The 19270-nt window shown below is 38.7% G+C and overlaps 1 protein-coding gene across 1 annotated transcript; it reads right to left on the bottom strand.

Moving 5' to 3' along the window:
* Positions 1-9928: 9928 nt before the first annotated feature.
* Positions 9929-10867, bottom strand: LOC120855619 (olfactory receptor 6N1). The gene has a single exon (XM_040230162.1). It carries the CDS (start codon positions 10865-10867, stop codon positions 9929-9931), a length of 939 nt encoding a protein of 312 aa, XP_040086096.1.
* Positions 10868-19270: the final 8403 nt, after the last annotated feature.

The following is a 19270-nucleotide window of genomic DNA, read 5'->3' as shown; positions in this document are numbered from 1 at the left end:
ATCTAGATCTCTCTAGACTCTAAAAAAAACTCTTGGAAGTTCAGCTTTGCACTGTCCCTTGTCTTGTTCATGATTATGCTCTTTCTCTGTTGTCACAGCTACTTGTTCTATTATTATGAACAAGGATGGAAAACTGCTGCATCCAAGTCACTGGTAGCAGTTGCAGAGCTTATTTACATTGATGCAGTTGTGGTAGCTGAAAGCAGTATACATGGGTTTTCCTGCTCTATGGTGCAGGCAGGCTTCCTCCTCACACTCTATTAGCAAGACTCCTGCCCTTGTCTACTGTGGTCCCAAGTGCTGGTGAGGCCAGAGAGTAGGACTGAAGAAGCATAAAAGACATCATGGTTCTTGACATTGCTGTTAGCTTTTCCCCAATCCTCTCTCCAATGATGAACCCCATGCAGTTCCACATTCCACATCAATAAACAATTTCCTGAAACTACAGAGAGAACATCTTCACTTTTAGCTCATTTAATGCACAAATTTAACTCAGTGGCCATGTTCTGATCTTGTATACCATCTGTATAGAATTTTAGCCCAATAGAGTGGCACAGTAATTATTAATAGTCCACTATTTCCTCTAGTAATTTACTATTTTAAATATTTTCACATATATGATTCCTCTTGACTTGAAAAAAAAAAACAATAAGGTCAGATATCACCATATTAAATGTGGGAACAAGGGTTCAAAGAAGTTTAATGATTTGCCTAAAGTCATATAGATCATTAGTGACAGAGCTGGGACTTAACTTCAGGATTCTACTTCATGCTCTGCCCCCAATAAATACATATGTTCATTTAATATATTCTGTGTTGAAGAAAATAAATTATACACATTTCTTTTCCTCAAAGCTTCATGAAACCTTACCAGTCTTTAATGAGTACTAGGAGTCATGGGGTTCTTTCCTTTGTGAATTTCCTAGTCCTCAGGTGATTGTTGAAAGACTATTGAACTATAGGGTTCAAGGACAAAATGTTCTGTCTTTTTCTGCCTCTAAGCTGTGTCATTTCCTTGTCTTTAAAAATACATGGTTCCTGGAACTGATTGGTTATCAGAACTTATGACTGAGAAAATCTGAAAAAGAAAACCATTCTTGTGCATTTCTGAGAAGTTTCCAAGAATATTCAGATGATGAGTCAGATGTGGGAATGACTAAACTCATTCCTAGCTCTAGGACTTCTTGACATGCATAAGAGCTAAGATTTTTTTTTTAATTTAATATAAACATCTTAACTGTATTACTCATTTATTCTTACAACAACCCTGTGAAATAAATATTAAATCTTTTTTGTTTTACAAATGGAAAACACAAAACAGAGTTTCAATAGTTCAAGTATGTGGAGCTTATTACTAGGAATCCAGAGCAAAAATTCAATTCTACCTGAGCCCAGAGTTAGGTCTTTATTTGCCAAGATATTGGGCTCACTTTACATGGCTTTCATTCTAGACCAATTACTAAGCCTAATCTTCCAAAGGAAATATGATATTCAGTAAATATGATAACTATTAAACAAAAAGTGATGAAACAGTTTGCTCCTTGAGACTTCAAGATTTATTTTAAAAAAAGTTTGAGTAGCAGTTCTGTTAGGTACTCTGTTAAGTGCAGAGGATTTTAATTAGTGGTTATCATATCAGTGTTTTTTATCTTTGAAGGACTCAGAGTCTGATAAATAATTATTGTTGCTTTTTAATGAGTGTTGTTATTCATTGAATTCACATTTTTCTTGACATAAAATGTAATGGTCCTAACAGACTCAGTATTCCCAGCTTTAGGCTATTTTATTTCATCTAAATCTTCTAAACGTTTAGTATTTATTCTTCAAGCCTCTTTGAATATGTATAATTTTTTCATCCTTTCTTCTCTCTTTCAATCTAGCATATTGATTCTTTTCTCAAGGATAACCTTAACTTTTGTCACTGAAGCTCAGAAATTATTGTTTTTACTATTATTGTCCTCTACTTCTCAATATTAACTGCAAGCTTCAAGAAAATTCCTCATATTCAAGTATGATATTCGGGTACTGACATCAGGACCAATAGGCCCTTGTTTTGATGTGGCTTATTTTCTATCTTTTTGTTTTTCTTGCTGTTTCTAGCTTGCTCCAAATATCCCATTGGACTAAGGATCCACAGGGATAAAGTTTCCTCATCCTCTGAATATTATACCATTCAGCATAGCATCTGTTGACTATCCAAGGTTTGCTGTTGGCTAAGTGACTGACTGATTGAGAAGCTGGGCTGACTAACAAAGGTGGATCAATACCTGTGTGAACAAATGAAGGAGAGAGAAAAGATGGTCTTGGTAAAAACCAAGTATCCATATCAGCCTCAGTTCAGTTCAGTCGCTCAGTCGTGTCTGACTCTTTGTGACCCCATGAATCACAGCACACCAGGCCTCCTGGTCCATCACCAACTCCTGGAGTTCACTCAGATTCATGTCCATCGAGTCAGTGATGCCATCCAGCCATCTCATCCTCTGTCGTCCCCTTCTCCAGCTGACCCTAATACCTCCCAGCATCAAAGTCTTTTCCAATGAGTCAACTCTTCGCATGAGGTGGCCAAAGTGCTGGAGTTTCAGCTTTAGCATCATTCCTTCCAAAGAAATCCCAGGGTTGATCTCCTTCAGAATGGACTGGTTGGATCTCCTTGCAGTCCAAGGGACTCTCAAGAGTCTTCTCCAACACCACAGTTCAAAAGCATCAATTCTGCAGCACTCAGCCTTCTTCAAAGTCCAACTCTCACATCCATACATGACTATTGGAAAAACCATAGCCTTGACTAGATGGACCTTAGTCGGCAAAGTAATGGCTCTGCTTTTGAATATGCTATCTAAGTTGGTCATAACTTTTCTTGCAAGGAGTAAGCATCTTTTAATTTCGTGGCTGCAGTCACCATCTGCAGTGATTTTGGAGCCCCCAAAAATAAAGTCTGACACTGTTTCCCCATCTACTTCCCATGAAGTGATGGGAACGGATGCCATAATCTTCATTTTCTGAATGTTGAGTTTAAGCCAACTTTTTCACTCTCCTCTTTCACTCTCATCAAGAGGCTTTTGAGTTCCTCTTCACTTTCTGTCATAAGGGTGGTGTCATCTGCATATCTGAGGTTATTGATATTTCTCCCGGCAGTCTTGATTCCAGCTTGTGCTTCTTCCAGCCCAGCATTTCTCATGATGTACTCTGCATAGAAGTTAAATAAACAGGGTGACAATATACAGCCTTGATGTACTCTTTTTCTTATTTGCAACCAGTCTGTTGTTCCATGTCCAGTTCTAACTGTTGCTTCCTGACCTGAATACAGATTTCTCAAGAGGCAGGTCAGGTGGTCTGGTATTCCCATCTCTTTCAGAATTTTCCACAGTTTATTGTGATGCACACTGTCAAAGGCTTTGGCATAGTCAATAAGTCAGAAAAAGATGTTTTTCTGGAACTCTCTTGCTTTTTCCATGATCCAGCAGATGTTGGCAATTTGATCTCTGGTTCCTCTGTCTTTTCTAAAACCAGCTTGAACATCAGGAAGTTCATGGTTCACGTATTGCTGAAGCCTGGCTTGGAGAATTTTGAGCATTTCTTTACTATCATGTGAGATGAGTGCAATTGTGCAATAGTTTGAGCATTCTTTGGCTATGCCTTTCTTTGGGATTGGAATGAAAACTGACATTTTTCAGTCCTGTGGACACTACTGAGTTTTCCAAATTTGCTGGCATACTGAGTGCAGCACTTTCACAGCATCATCTTTCAGGATTTGAAATAGCTCAATTGGAATTCCATCACCTCCACTAGCTTTGTTTGTAGTGATGTTTTCTAAGGCCCACTTGACTTCACGTTCCAGGATGTCTGGCTCTAGATGAGTGATCACACCATCATGATTATCCGGGTCATGAAGATCTTTTTTTGTACAGTTCTTCTGTGTATTCTTGCCACCTCTTTTTAATATCTTCTGCTTCTGTTATGTCCATACCACTTCTATCCTTTATCAAGCCTTTTGCATGAAATTTTCCCTTGGTATCTCTAATTTTCTTGAAGAGATCTCTAGTCTTTCCCATTCTGTTGTTTTCCTCTATTTCCTTGCATTGATTGCTGAACAAGGCTTTCTTATCTCTTCTTGCTGTTCTTTGGAACTCTGCATTCAGATGCTTACATTTTTCCTCTTCTCTTTTGCTTTTCACTTCTCTTCTTTTCATAGCTATTTGTAAGTCCTCCCCAGACAGCCATTTTGCTTTTTTGCATTTCTTTTCCATGGGGATGGCCTTGATCCTTGTCTCCTGTACAATGTCACAAACCTCATTCCGTAGTTCATCAGGCACTCTATCTATCAGATCTAGGCCCTTAAACCTATTTCTCACTTCCACTGTATAATCAAAAGGGATTTGATTTAGGTCATACCTGAATGGTCTAGCAGTTTTCCCTACTTTCTTCAATTTAAGTCTGAATTTGGCAATAAGTAGTTCATGTTCTGAGCCACAGTCAGCTCCTGGTCTTGTTTTTGTTGACTGTATAGAGCTTCTCCATCTTTGGAGGCAAAGAATATAATCAATCTGATTTCTGTGTTGACCATCTGGTGATGTCCATGTGTAGAGTCTTCTCTTGTGTTGTTGGAAGAGGGTGTTTGCTATGACCAGTGCTTTTTCTTGGCAAAACTCTATTAGTCCTTGCCCTGCTTCATTCCACATTCCAAAGCCAAATTTGTCTGTTTCTCCAGGTGTTTGACTTCATACTTTTGCATTCCAGTCTCCTATAATGAAAAGGACATCTTTTTTTGGGTGTTAGTTCTAAAAGCTCTTGTAGGTCTTCATAGAACCTTTCAACTTCAGCTTCTTCAGCATTACTGGTTGGGGCATAGACTTGGATTACCATGATATTGAATGGTTTGCCTTGGAGACGAACAGAGATCATTCTGTCGTTTTTGAAACTGCATCCATGTACTGCATAGAGGATGTGTCAAACAGGTGGATGAATTATTCAGAGAAGCAAGACTAAGATAAAGATTAGTCTAAGATGATCATCAAGCTAATGATTAGTCTTAACTGCTTCATGCTCTTGACTATTTCCTAGACCCAGCTCTATTTCAGGATAAGAGTATCTCCTATGTATAATAGTGCCTTTGCTTTCTGTTTAAAGTCATTAGAACAAGAGAGTAGCTATTTTCCCCATTTGTTCTGAACTCCAAAGTTACTTTTGGAGACATCAAGTTATCTCTACATCTGATGAGGAATTATTATTCAGCACATCTGAACAAATGTAATCTAATGTCTGCTTGAACACTTAACCAAGGTGGTCTCCTACAATGTTGGATAGCTCTAATTTTCAGATTGCTTCTCCTTATTAGAGTAAACTTAATGTGGTCTAAAACTGAGAATTTGAGATCATACTGTCTGAACATGAATCTTTACTTTTCCACTTGCCAGCTTTACAACCATGGGGAACTAGCATAGGTGTCCTGAGCTACAGTGTCACTATCTATAATATGGGATCTTCAAGGCTTTTGAGGATTAAATGCTGTAAGGTGTATAAAATGCTGAGCACAATGTCTATAGTGCTTACCAAATATTAGTTACTATTAATCAATTTTTTTTTTTACTTTTATTATTGTTCTAAACTTAAAATTACTTCCAGGCCCCTCATCTTGTACATCTCTAGGGAATGCCATTCAATCTTTAGTTTTTGCTTCTGAAATCCCAGTAGCAGAAGCTGAATTACCCAAATTTCATAACATGAGTTACCCAAGGCCAAGCACTGTAATTGTTGTATGAACTTTTGGCACAAACTAAAGAACACCTTGCCATTGAACACATAGATTACAGAGTCCTGGCTAAGATGTGATCATGTCTCCCCATGTTGGAAATTTACTGTCTTTCAGAAGACATAATTCTTTACATTTTGAAACTGATAAATGACCAGAGCTATAGCTAAACCCTTTAGCAAAATAGTCAGTACCATCAGAGCTTGGAATTAAACACTACTTCTCTAAAACTGTGATTGGAGAACCTCATTGTCTGCATTTACATTTCATTTCTCCAGGGAACAAAGCACCAGGTCGGCATAAAGCTGGTTGGTTGTGCAAAACCCTGGTTTAAATCAGTTTAGCCAGTGATATTCCTGAATTCAATACTTATTTTTCCTTTAAAAATAAACTTTTTATTATTCATTTTGCTACACTGCTTCCCATCCCATATATCTTATATCTTTGGACTAACAACTTCCATGCAGGGTAAAGTAAAAAAGATCCAAGAGATAACATTTACTGTTGATAATATTATCTCCTTTCAATAATCTCTTCCCAATCCATCCCTCCCATCCACTTAAAATCACTATGTTTAGAGAAATTAATCAGTAAAATATCTATATTTTGAAATAGAATTTGTTTAAGAGACTTTGTTTTCATATGCAGAGCCCCTGATTCTGACTTGCTCTATAGTTTTGGCAGTTGTTTTATCTAAGTCTAAATTTCCAGTTCTGTAAAATAGAAATAACTATTGCAATTACTGCTTTCATAAATATGTCTAATTGTGATTTATCCTTCAGTTTTCATTTTAATGTAACTTATTTGAGTAGAGATTGCATGTGTGCATGCTAAGTCACTTTAGTGATGGCCAACTCTTTGAGACCCTGTGGACTGTAGCCTGCCAGGCTCCTCTGTAGATGGGATTCTCCAGGCAAGTGTACTAGAGAGGGTTGCTATGCCCTCTTTCAGGGGATCTTGCAAACCCAGGAACCAAACCCATGTCTCTTATATCTCCTGTATTGACAGGCAAGTTCTTTACCAGTAGCATCACCTGGGAAGAGAGTGGCAATTACTAATTGCCACAACTTAAATAAATTAATTGTAACTAATTGCAAATTGAGCACAAATTTAATGTCTAGAATCTTCAACTCTTTGAAAACATTTCTAAGAACAAGAACTTAAAGAAAAACAGAGTAACATCTACTTTGTAGATCATCATTTTATGTAAAGTTTAGCACAGCATTTAATATACACTAATAGCTAAATAAATATGTGCTGAATAGACACATGGAAGATTGCATAAATACAGATACTTTGGGCTCTTTATTTTGTCGATCTATGTAATTCTACACAGAATTAAGTATTTTCTTACAGTCAACATTTGATAATCTACCAACAGTAGATAGCCAATATATAAATAATCCCTAACACCAAATAATAATTAAAGACTTGAATTTCTCAGATGCTAAACCATAGGATTATTTTTCATATATTAAGGGAAGTAATTAGCTTGAAATGAAATAAAGTAGTCCAAAATAAAAAGTCATCCTATTTCCTGCCACAGACTCCTTCATTTTCACACTTTTTACTGGGAACAGATATTAAGACCACTGAGATAAACACATCTCACAAATTCTCCTTCTGGCTAGTTTACCCCTATTTTCCTTTTAAGAAAAATATCTGGGAAATATTTTTGCTTAACTATCTTTTCCTGGATATTTTTCTAACAGAGTAATGATGAGAGGTCTGGGCACAGTTAAAGAAATAAAATAAATGTAACTCTTTTTTTTATTATCAGTTTATGCCAGACATTTTATACTGTGGTTTATAGACCTTATCAGTAATCCTCAAAACAACCTTCAAAAATAACAAATGATGAAGTTGACTCATCAATTAAGAAAGTTTGAGTTATAGAAATTATGTATTTAATAACTGATTAAATGAACTAGAATTTAAACCTAGATATATGTGATGTTGAAAGAAAGCTTTTCTCTACTACATCAGTGTTTTTCATTTTAATACATAGATGTTCAATATACATGAAATGATTGTAAATGATACATGAAATACCTTTTTTTCCCCTAAGCTGTATTTTCAGTTCAGTTCAGTCGCTCAGTCGTGTCTGACTCTTTGCGACCCCATGAATCACAGCACGCCAGGGCTCCCTGTCCATCACCAACACCCAGAGTTCACTCAGACTCATGTCCATTGAGTTGGTGATGCCATCCAGACATCTCATCCTCTGTCGTCCCCTTCTCCTCCTGCCCCCAATCCCTCCCAGCATCAGAGTCTTTTCCAATGAGTCAGCTCTTCGCATGAGGTGGCCAAAGTACTGGAGTTTCAGCTTCAGCATCATTCCTTCCAAAGAAATCCCAGGGCTGATCTCCTTCAGAATGGACTGGTTGGATCTCCTTGCAGTCCAAGAGACTCTCAAGAGTCTTCTCCAACACCACAGTTCAAAAGTATGAATTCTTCAGCACTCAGCCTTCTTCACAATCCAACTCTCACATCCATACATGACCACAGGAAAAACCATGGCCTTGACTAGACAGACATTTGTTGACAAAGTAATGTCTCTGCTTTTGAATATGCTATCTAGGTTGGTCATAACTTTTCTTCCAAGGAGTAGGCATCTTCTAATTTCATGGCTGCAATCACCATCTGCAGTTATTTTGGAGCCCCCAAAAATAAAGTCTGACACTGTTTCCACTGTTTTCCCCATCTATTTGCCATGAAGTGATGGGACTGGATACTATGATCTTCATTTTCTGAATGTTGAGCTTTCAGGCAACATTTTCACTCTCCTCTTTCACTCTCATCAAGAGGCTTTTGAGTTCCTCTTCACTTTCTGCCATAAGGGTGGTGTCATCTGCATATCTGAGGTTATTGATATTTTTCCCGGCAATCTTGATTCCAGCTTGTGTTTCTTCCAGCCCAGCATTTCTCATGATGTGCTCTGCATAGAAGTTAAATAAGCAGGGTGACAGTATATAGCCTTGACGTACTCCTTTTCCTATTTAGAACCAGTCTGTTGTTCCATGTCCAGTTCTAACTGTTGCTTCCTGACCTGAATACAGATTTCTCAAGAGGCAGGTCAGGTGGTCTGGTATTCCCATCTCTCTCAGAATTTTTCACGGTTTATTGTGATGCATACAGTCAAAGGCTTTGGCATAGTCAATAAAGCAGAAATAGATATTTTTCTGGAACTCTCTTGCTTTTTCCATGATCCAGCTGATGTTGGCAATTTGATCTCTGGTTCCTCTGCCTTTTCTAAAACCAGCTTGAACATCAGGAAGTTCATGGTTCATGTATTGCTTAAACCTGGCTTGGAGAATTTTCAGCATTACTTTACTAGCATGTGAGATGAGTGCAATTGTGTGGTAGTTAGAGCATTCTTTGGCAGTGCCTTTCTTTTGGATTGGAATGAAAACTGACCTTTTCCAGTCCTGTGGCCACTGCTGAGCTTTCCAAATTCACTGGCATATTGAGTGCAGCACTTTCACAGCATCATCTTTCAGGATTTGAAATAGCTCCACTGGAATTCCATCACTTCCACTAGTTCTGTTCGTAGTGATGTTTTCTAAGGCCCACTTGACTTCACATTCCAGGATGTCTGGCTCTAGATGAGTGATCACACCATTGTGATTATCTGGGTCGTGAAGATCTTTTTTGTACAGTTCTTCTGTGTATTCTTGCCACCTCTTCTTAATATCTTCTGCTTCTGTTAGGTCCATACCATTTCTGTCCTTTATCGAGCCCATCTTTGCATGAAATATTCCCTTGGTATCTCTAATTTTCTTGAAGAGATCTCTAGTCTCTCCCATTCTGTATTTAGGAAATTTTATTTTCGATCATCTGATGAAATGTATTCATGTTAAATCAAGTAATCTGAAAGACTTATATATAAGGAAGACATAGATTCGATCAACATCCAAAGTATGGTGTGCAAACATCCAAGATTTGAAAATCACAGCACTGTATCATATTTCTAGAGAGGATTGCCAGTCTCTGATCCCAAGTCACATGTGGTTGCAGCAGACATTATAATAGCTGTACTATTACTATAAACTAGGCAGCATTTGCCCCAGTTCAGTAGCCCATGTAGAAAATCCTTGAACAGTTTGTATTTCATCTATAACTACTGAGGACCCCCAAGGTCACCATTTCCTCAGCTTCACACTTGGCCTGCTTCCTCCAGCTTCACTCCAGTATCCTCGTCCTCTTTAACTGCCTTCTCACAGCCTCCTTGATCTCCTTGTTGCGCAAGCTATAGATAAAGGGGTTGAGGAAGGGTGTGAGCACCGAGTAGACCACAGCCAGGGCCCGGTCATAGTCCAGGGAGTAGCTCTTCTTCAGCCGCACATACATGAAGAGGATGCTCCCATAGAAGATGAGGACCACAGTGAGGTGGGAGGCACATGTGGAGAAGGCCTTCCTCTTGCCTGCAGCTGAAGGAATGCTGAGCACTGTGCAGATGATGTGCACATAGGAGCTGAGGATTAACAGAAAGGTGGCCAGGATCTTGCAAGAATTGATAACAAAGTCCACTAGGACATTGATTGATGTGTCAGTACAAGCCAAGCTCAGAACAGGAGGGAAATCACAAAAGATGTGCTGAATACGATTGGGACCACAAAAAGGGAGGTTAGAGACCAGGGAAATTTCAGCCACTGGCCCAGCCAATCCTCCCAACCAACAGCCAACAGCAATCTTGACACAGAGTGCTGGGGTCATGCGAGTAGGGTAGTGGAGGGGCTGACAGATGGCTAAGTATCTGTCATAAGCCATAGCTGTGAGAAGATAGCATTCAGTAGCCCCAAGAGAGTGGAAGAAGTAGATTTGCAGAAGGCATCCAGAGAAAGAAATGGTCTTCTTTTCACTGAGCAAGTTCGACAGCATCTTGGGGATGGTGGCAGCTGTGTAGCCAAGCTCCAATAAGGAGAGTATGCTAACAAAGAGGTACATGGGTGTGTGGAGCCGGGAGTCCAGGAAGACCACCAAGAATATCAGCAGATTTCCCAGGATGGTAGTGAGGTAGATTAAGAATAACAAGAGGAAAAGAAAAGTCTGAACACCTTGAAGATGGGGAAAGCCCAAGATGATGAACTCTGTTACCTGGCTCCAATTCCCGGGCTTCATCGCTCTCCATTCATATCCCTGGAATGTAAAGAATGGAGGGATGAGAAACAATGTTGAGCCAAAGAATATCTAAGAAGAAGGAAATGCTCAAAGTCCATTTGTCCTTCCCCTGCACCTCCAGAATAAGTGATCTTCCTACATGCTCTACGAAGCCAGAATTTCTATCCGTCCCCCGAACAGTTGTCAACAGCCTCCTTCAGAGTATCCGCTCTTATAATCAGACTTAAATTGTCTTCCTTAATTACACAACCCATTTTTGGCCACTGTAATCCATTCTATAACAAATTTATCTTTCTTCATAGAATCTATGCTGCTACTGCTGCTGCTGCTAAGTCGCTTCAGTCGTGTCCAACTCTGTGCAACCCCGTAGACAGAAACCAGCCAGGCTCCCCTGCCCCTGGGATTCTCCAGGCAAGAATCCTGGAGTGGGTTGCCATTTCCTTCTCCAATGCATGTAAGTGAAAAATCAAAGTGAAGTCTCTCAGTCGTGTCCGACCCCTAGCAACCTCATGGACTGCAGCCTACCAGGCTCCTCCATCCATGGGATTTTCCAGGCAAGAATACTGGAGTGGGGTGCCACTGCCTTCTCCAATAGAATCTATAGGGGTTTTAAAAATTTAAATATTCCTCAACCAGATTCATATCATAATTTATGTACATTTCCTTGTGTGGAGTGTAAATCATCATTTATATTAATAAAATACTGTAGTTCACTGTATTAGTACTGTAGTAGTTCACTCCACTAAGATTACATCATTTGAACCATACATTTTTATTTCCAATTTTAATTCATTTTCTTCTTCAATTTTCTGGACACCAAAGAATCAATGCTTTCACCCCCAGCTCCATTCCATTTTCTTATAGAAACACAGGTCTAACAGCTTCTTTCAAGCTGGTAGATCAGAGTTTCACCTCTTTTGGACATTGGTGAGAATCCTAGCCAAGGAAAAGGGGGGTGGGGGGGATTAAGTAAATAAAAGAGCCACCAAAAACTGGAAGGCAAATCTATCTCTGCATTTCTACTCCATACTGTGGCCACTTTATCAATTCTTCTTACCACTTTCCCCCTCCACCAACTTCAAATGCATGTTTCTGATTTGTTGCTTCACAGATGGTAAATATTTGTATTTCACTGTGTTGAGGTCAATGTAGCAAAAGTTAACTGAACATTTTTTGTGTGTAAGCATTATATTAATACCTAGAACATATGGCATCTGAAGTTGACAAACTAATATTCTAATAGAGAAAATGGAGAGCCAACTAATTACTTTATAACTGTTTATTAGAACATTCTGTCTTCATGGAAATATGCCACTATTCTCACTTGTTAAGGAATTTAAAAAAAAAGAAAGAAAGAAACAAAACAAAACAGAAAAACACAAAAAGTGAATCTCTTGATTCAATTACCCCATTGCCACAGCTCCATTCCCTTCTCTGTCACTGTAATAAACTTCCCATATATAAGCTGCCTATATTTACTGCCTCTAATTCCTCTCTTACTATTCTATTGATGTACACTTGATTAACAAGGATGTTAGAGTCAGGTGTACAACAAAGTGATTCAGTTTACATACACATGTATCTGTTCTTTTCAAATTCTCTTCCCATTTTGACTGTTACATAATATTGAATAGAGTTCCCTGTGCTCCACAGTAGGTCCTTGTTTGTTATTCATTCTAAAAACAGCATTGTGTACACGTCAATCCCTAGCTATCCCTCTCGGGCTTCCTCACTGAATTTAAGTCTGTGAGTCTTTTTCTGTTTTGTAAGTAAGTATATTTGTATCACTTTTTTTTATCTTCCACATATAAGTGATAAGGTACAATATTTCCCTTTCTCTGTCTGACTTACTTCACTCTTAAACTCATTCTAATTAAATCTTCACCACATCCTCTCCAGCAAAGCCTCCATCCTATAGCCACTAATTAGCTAAGATTTTATAAATCCAATTGTCATCTCTTATTCCTTTGCTTACTTGGACTCTCAGCCATTCTTCATGGAGGTGATCTATCCTGCCTCTTGACACATTCTCATCACTTGGTCCTCAGGATGCTATACTTTAGGTTTCTTTCTACCTTAGAGGAAGTTTTCTCTTTGCCCTACCTTTTTAATGCCATAGTTTGCAGAGGTCAGCATTTATTTTTCTTTTCTCATTTCTTTGTAAACTCACTGCTTTGTTAATGTCATCCAGTGCTAAAGCTTAAAACTCCATATATGTGTTGATTTCTAAATGAATATCCAACCAACATTTCTCTCCCTTTCATTTCCCTCCCTTATTCAACTGCCTGTGCACATCTCCTATTAATCATTTAGTGAGTAAGTGAGTGAAGTCGCTCAGTCGTGTCCAACTCTTTGCGACCCCATGGACTGTAGCCCACCAGGCTCCTCCCCCAAGGGATTCTTCAAGCAAGAGTACTGGAGTGGGCTGCCATTTCCTTCTCCAGGGGATCTTCCAGACTTAGGGATCGAACCAGGGTCTCCTGCATTCCAGGCAGACGTTTTAACCTCTGAGCCACCAGGGAAGCTCAGTCATTTAGCAGCCATCTCCAAATGAATTTCTGTGGGCACTGCCATAGTCTTCCCCATCTCAAATGATGGCAATTGCAATCTCTCAGCTAGTGGGCCAAAATTCTCGCAGTCATCATGTGTTTCCACCTTTCTCTCGTACATCCAGGATCTATTTTTCACCTGAATTAAGCCACTGTCATCATGCACCTTTGTTACTGTAATTGTCTCCTAACAGATATTCTTATTTGCATTTGTTCATCAACACCCGCATGCTGATGCAGCAACCTGAATTATCCTTCTAAGTTATTAAATCAGGTCTTTCTTTTCCTTTCTTCTGTGGCTTGATATTTTACAGTCTTTGCTGTGGATGTTTCCTCTTCCTAAACTTTTTTTTTGTTTTTCCCACCAAATATCCACTTGGATATCTTTTTCATTTATTACAAGTTTTTGGCCAAATCTAACTCTCTCAGTCAGCTCTACCTGAACCACCCTAAATAAAACTGCAGTCTCCCTCCTTCCTTACATCCATATCCTGTACTGAAATCACCTTCCTCTACTTTACTTTTAAATTGTTTCCAGTGGTACTTATCATCTTTAACATATTATAAAATATACTTAGTTATTATCCCAATTATTTACTTATTGTTTCTCTCCTTTGTGAGAATATAAACTCTGTGAGATCAAGGGATTTTGTTGTTTAGTTCGCTGATATACTTCAAGTGTTCAGAGTTGTGTCTCAAACATGATGACAATTCAGCAAATACTTGTTAAATGAAAAAGCAAATTTATAAAGATAAACACGTATTTGCATATACAGTAAGAGTTGGAAGAGTAGTAAATGACCTATGGGCTGGAAATGGAGTTCAGGAAAACCTCATAGAAGGCACAATTTCATTTGAAATGAAAAACTGTCAGAATTTTCTAGATGGAAAAATTAAAGTATTCTAGGCACAAAGGAATACTTGTATAAAAGCAAAGTGTTATGAAAGGTCTCCTCTTTCTGCCCTCCAAGCTTCTTATCACATCTTCCCTCTCCAGACCCCTCTTATCCCATCCAAGCTAATATTATTTACTCTGCTTTGTTCTTAGGGTTTTCTTCTAAATTCAAGTAGCATGGCCACCTCTTATATCAAAACCTTTTTCATTCCAAGAATTAATGTGAATGTTTCTCCACTAAGATACCAGAGGACTACTTCTAGACAGAACTCTTCTATGGATGACTCTGATTCAGCAAAATCATTTTACTATCAAGAGATTTCCTCTTTGTTTAGTTTTTTTTTTAACTTTGAATTCATGTCTGTCCACTGCCCAATTCTGCCTTCTTACTGTTTCAAATCTTGGATGTAGGCATATCACCTCTAAAAAATTATCCCCACATTTTTATCTAACTCGGATCCTTTCTTTCCTAGATGTTTTACATTCCATTCCTTTAAATTTAAATATAAAACACCATTCCCAGAACTGCTCCTCTCCATATCTGGCCTCCCAATTCCACTCACAGATATGTTGTGTAGAGACCTTAACTAAACTTTCAGATATTCATGGCTGCAGCCTCAAGACTGAATGTTAGAAGCCAATATCTTGCCCTTTCCTTTCTCAGAAGGTAAAGTTTCCACTTGACTCCAAAGACTCACAGTATTCTCAAACTGCTTTGCTTCATTTCTTAATGATGACCTGCTGTCATTAGCTCCTTGGATACTCTGCCTGGGAAATCAAAGTCACCATGTCCAGGTCAAGCATATTTCCCACTGAAAACCAGCACCTCTGTACTCATTCAATTTCTCAGTTCACAATTACAGAGATTTTGACCAATTCCCTCATACCCAGTCAATATGGCAAAAAAAAAAAAAAAAAAACAAAAAAAAAACTGATGTTTTTCCCCTTGCATAGTTGTTTTATTTCATTTTCTTTTATAATTTTTAAATGCTGCTATAATTCAGTTTCTGCACCAAGAGATTTTGAGTCAGTGTTGAAAAAAGCATTAGGAAATATCACTCCCTCTGCTGCTACTGCTGCTAAGTTGCTTCAGTCGTGTCTGATTCTGTGTGACCCCATAGACGGCAGCCCACCAGGCTCCCCTGTCCCTGGGATTCTCCAGGCAAGAACACTGGAGTGGGTTGCCATTTCCTTCTCCAATGCATAAAAGTGAAAAGTGAAAATGAAGTTCCTCAGTTGTGTCTAACTCTCAGCGACCCCATGGACTGCAGCCTACCAGGCTCCTCTATCCATGGGATTTTCCAGTCAAGAGTACTGGAGTGGGGTGCCATTGCCTTCTCTGATCACTCCCTCTAGTGACCTCCATAATTTTGGATTTCATTGTATGACTATGAATATTTTAAGGGTGTCAAAGATTCCATTAACTGATAAAAATGAAAGATCTTTTAATATCTGTAAAAAGAAGGAAAGCTGAAATAAAGAATAAAAAGAAACATTCTGAACCAAACTTTATACTGTCTGTATAGTTTTCATTTTTATTCAAAGCAGTGAAAACTCAGATCTTCTCAGCTATGTAGGAACCTATCCTCTTGGCATCACCTCACAAATGGGCACTAAACTTCTGCGTAGGCTGATAGTGCCAGAAGGTCCTTGCACCATATGACAGTTCTTTCTTATTGTTGTTTATGGTTCATAAACATAAAGCTGCTTCCTTCCCTGGAGGAAGGAAATGGCAACCCACGCCAGTATTCTTGCCTGGAGAATCCCGTGGACAAAGGAGCCTGGCAGGCTATATATAGTCCCTGGGGTCACAAAGAATCAGACACAACTGAGTAACTAACACTCCTATGGACCTGAAATCTGAGTTTCACCCACTATTCTTAGTTTTTACTCTGTGGGGGGAAAAACAAAAAACAAAAAACAAAAACATTGCTCTAGGACAAATTCATATATTTAGACATAATTTTCATGTCATAAGGATCTCACTGTTTACCAAATCGGTTCCTGTCTTCAGCCTTGATTTTTTGTTGGCCATGTACCCTTACTAGAATATACTTTATCCAAAGTTAACCTGTAGACACCTAAACCATTTTCTGGCTCAAGTTTCCTCACATTTTCCCTTGACCATCCAAGGTAAACACTGGCCTTTCCTGCTTCTAAATTCCCAGTAGCACTTCCTCACTTTTCCTCCAATTATATTCTGAAATGTACTGCAATTACTTTTCATGCATACATCTTATGATCCCAAAGCAACTCTCTGTAAAGTGAAAGAAATCTCATATTATGCCCCATCTTCCAGATACTTAGCACAATGCCTGATACATTGCAACCATGGTGGCTAATGGAAAAATTATGATAATTTAGATGACTTACAGAGCTCCTTAACTTACCAGTTACTCATCCCCTCCCATTGGTTTCCTGATATTGTTGTCAGAGCTCTTATAAAATCTACCGCATGTATTGTTTTTATTTTTCAGTCACTAAGCTGTGTCCGACTCTGTGGACTATAGCCCGCCAGACTCCTCTGTCTATTGGGTTCTCCCAGCAAGAATATTACAGTGGGTTGCTACTCTTTTCTCCAGGGGATCTTCCTGATCCAGGAATTAAACCTAGGTATCCTGTATTGGCAGGTAGATTCTTTACCACTGAGTCATCTGGGAAGCCCATATCACATGTATAAATTAGTATTTATCTTACTTCAGTCCTTTGTAATCATATTTTATTCCCCTTATTCCAAAAATAGCTTTTACTACAAATCCCTTGCATTCTATTTTCAAGTCCCTACAATTGCATTATCCATAACCCCAAATTATTTAAGCATAGGACCAAAGAGCTGGGAGTTAGGAAGGGGCTGAATTTTAGAGATCATATTGTTCTATCTCCCTTTTGCAAAAGAGGAAACTAGAATACAGAAAGGAGAGATGACTTTCTCAAAGTCAGATTAATTACAGCATAGCCATATATCCCTCCCTTTTGCACCTTCCTTTCACTCCACCCCCATTCTCTTCACTTTGTCATACAGCAGACACTAACACAACATTGTAAAGCAACTATAACCCAATAAAATATAAAAATAATCATAACAGCATTAATGGATATACAGAGTTAAGATAAAGTACATAAAAATGGAAAAAATTAAAAGATAAAACATAGCTAATTTATTGATTCTGAGCCTAAAGTCTTTAACATTTGGAAAGGAGAATATCTGTGTGTGTGTGTGTGTGTGTGTGTGCGTTAATGGTTTTTATGTTCTGAATCATGTCCTCTGAACTCTAATTATTCTCCTCCTCTTCCTATTTCATGATGCTCTAAGTTCTTCCCAGTGCTCAGACTAGAATACAAAATGGTAGAAATGCCTGACTGACAACATTCTTACCCAGAACCTGATGGTGGGAGGGTTCTTGGCTGTGGCAGCCCAGTCACTGCTGAGTCTGGAACTGGAAAAGAAAAACTCTCAGCTCACTTCTTACCTCATACTTACAGCATTACAGTCACATTCCCCTAGAGCCTGAAAGAGTAGGAGTTTAGCACTTCGATAGAATCTCTGGGAGTAAGTCAAACCATGAAAGATTCCCCTCCCATGACCAATATCATTAAGAGTTCTTAGAGAGGTAGAAGCCCCTGGGTCTCTGAGCAAACCTTCTGGGGTTGCTAAAATGCTCTCTCAGGAAGGTAAACTGTCAAAGAAGTTCATTACCCAATGATCCTTCATCACCTAGTAGTTCACTACAATTGTAATAACCACCAGTCCAAGTTGAGAAAGAATATCTCTAAGGGCAAAAAAATTTTTTTTTTTTTCTGTAAAAAACAGTAACTGGTGTGGGAGATCTAGGTTCAAATGGATTCCAACCTAGGAGAAAGCATATAACTTCTAATTATAACAGGATTTTTCTAAAATGTGACTGGCCTTTTAGGGCCCTGAGAGAATAAGAACACAGCCAGGATGAGAACATAAGTGATGCCAAGGCAGCCTCCTACTCCTGCCTGTTGCTCGTATCTATAGCAGTTTTATTTCAACTGCATACAGTAGCTTCCTCTTTACTCTGCTGTTATCTTGCTCTTCAAAGAGCCCTGCCTCAGGATCTTGCATTCCAGTCCTAGCTGTTCTTCTAGCCATTTATGTGACACTGGCCGCCTACCTGAGTATTTGATGCCCCATATTTCATATGAAGAAGATATACTCTCTTCATATGAAGCAATAATGACCAAATGTGATAATGAATGTAAAATGTATTTATCAGTCATAACAAATTCCATGAAATGATTTAATTTTTTCATTTTCCCAGTCCCATTCATACCTTCAAGTTTGTTCATCCAAACTTTTCCTTCTCTTCTTATTAACCTATTCCTTAAAGACTTTACTTTTTTCAAACTGAGTTATGAAAGTTATTTTATGCTTATGTAGATATATTTTAAACAATAATTTAATTTTTGAGTTGTGTTATTTTATCCCTTGATTGTTATGGATAGATTTTAAACTAATAATTATATGTAATGAATGACTATAGATAGCATATTCAAAAGCAGAGGCATTACTTTCCCAACAAAGGTCCATCTAGTCAAGGCTATGGTTTTTCCAGTGGTCATGTATGGATGTGAGAGTTGGACTGTGAAGAAAGCTGAGCGCCAAAGAATTGATGCTTTTGAACTGTGGTGTTGGAGAAGACTCTTGAGAGTCCCTTGCACTGCAAGGAGATCCAACCAGTCCATTCTGAAGGAAATCAGTCCTGGGTGTTCTTTGGAAGGAATGATGCTAAAGCTGAAACTCCAGTACTTTGGCCACCTCATGAGAAGAGTTGACTCATTGGAAAAGACTCTGATGCTGGGAGGGATTGGGGGCAGGAGGAGAAGGGGACGACAGAGGATGAGATGGCTGGATGGCATCACTGACTCAATGGACATGAGTTTGAGTGAACTCCAGGGGTTGGTGATGGACAGGGAGGCCTGGCATGCTGCGAT

The sequence above is a fragment of the Oryx dammah genome, unplaced genomic scaffold (genome assembly GCF_014754425.2).
Source record: "Oryx dammah isolate SB20612 unplaced genomic scaffold, SCBI_Odam_1.1 HiC_scaffold_28, whole genome shotgun sequence".
Lineage (NCBI taxonomy): Eukaryota > Metazoa > Chordata > Mammalia > Artiodactyla > Bovidae > Oryx > Oryx dammah.
Note: the sequence above shows the minus strand (reverse complement) of the source record. Positions and strands in the feature narration are given on the sequence as shown.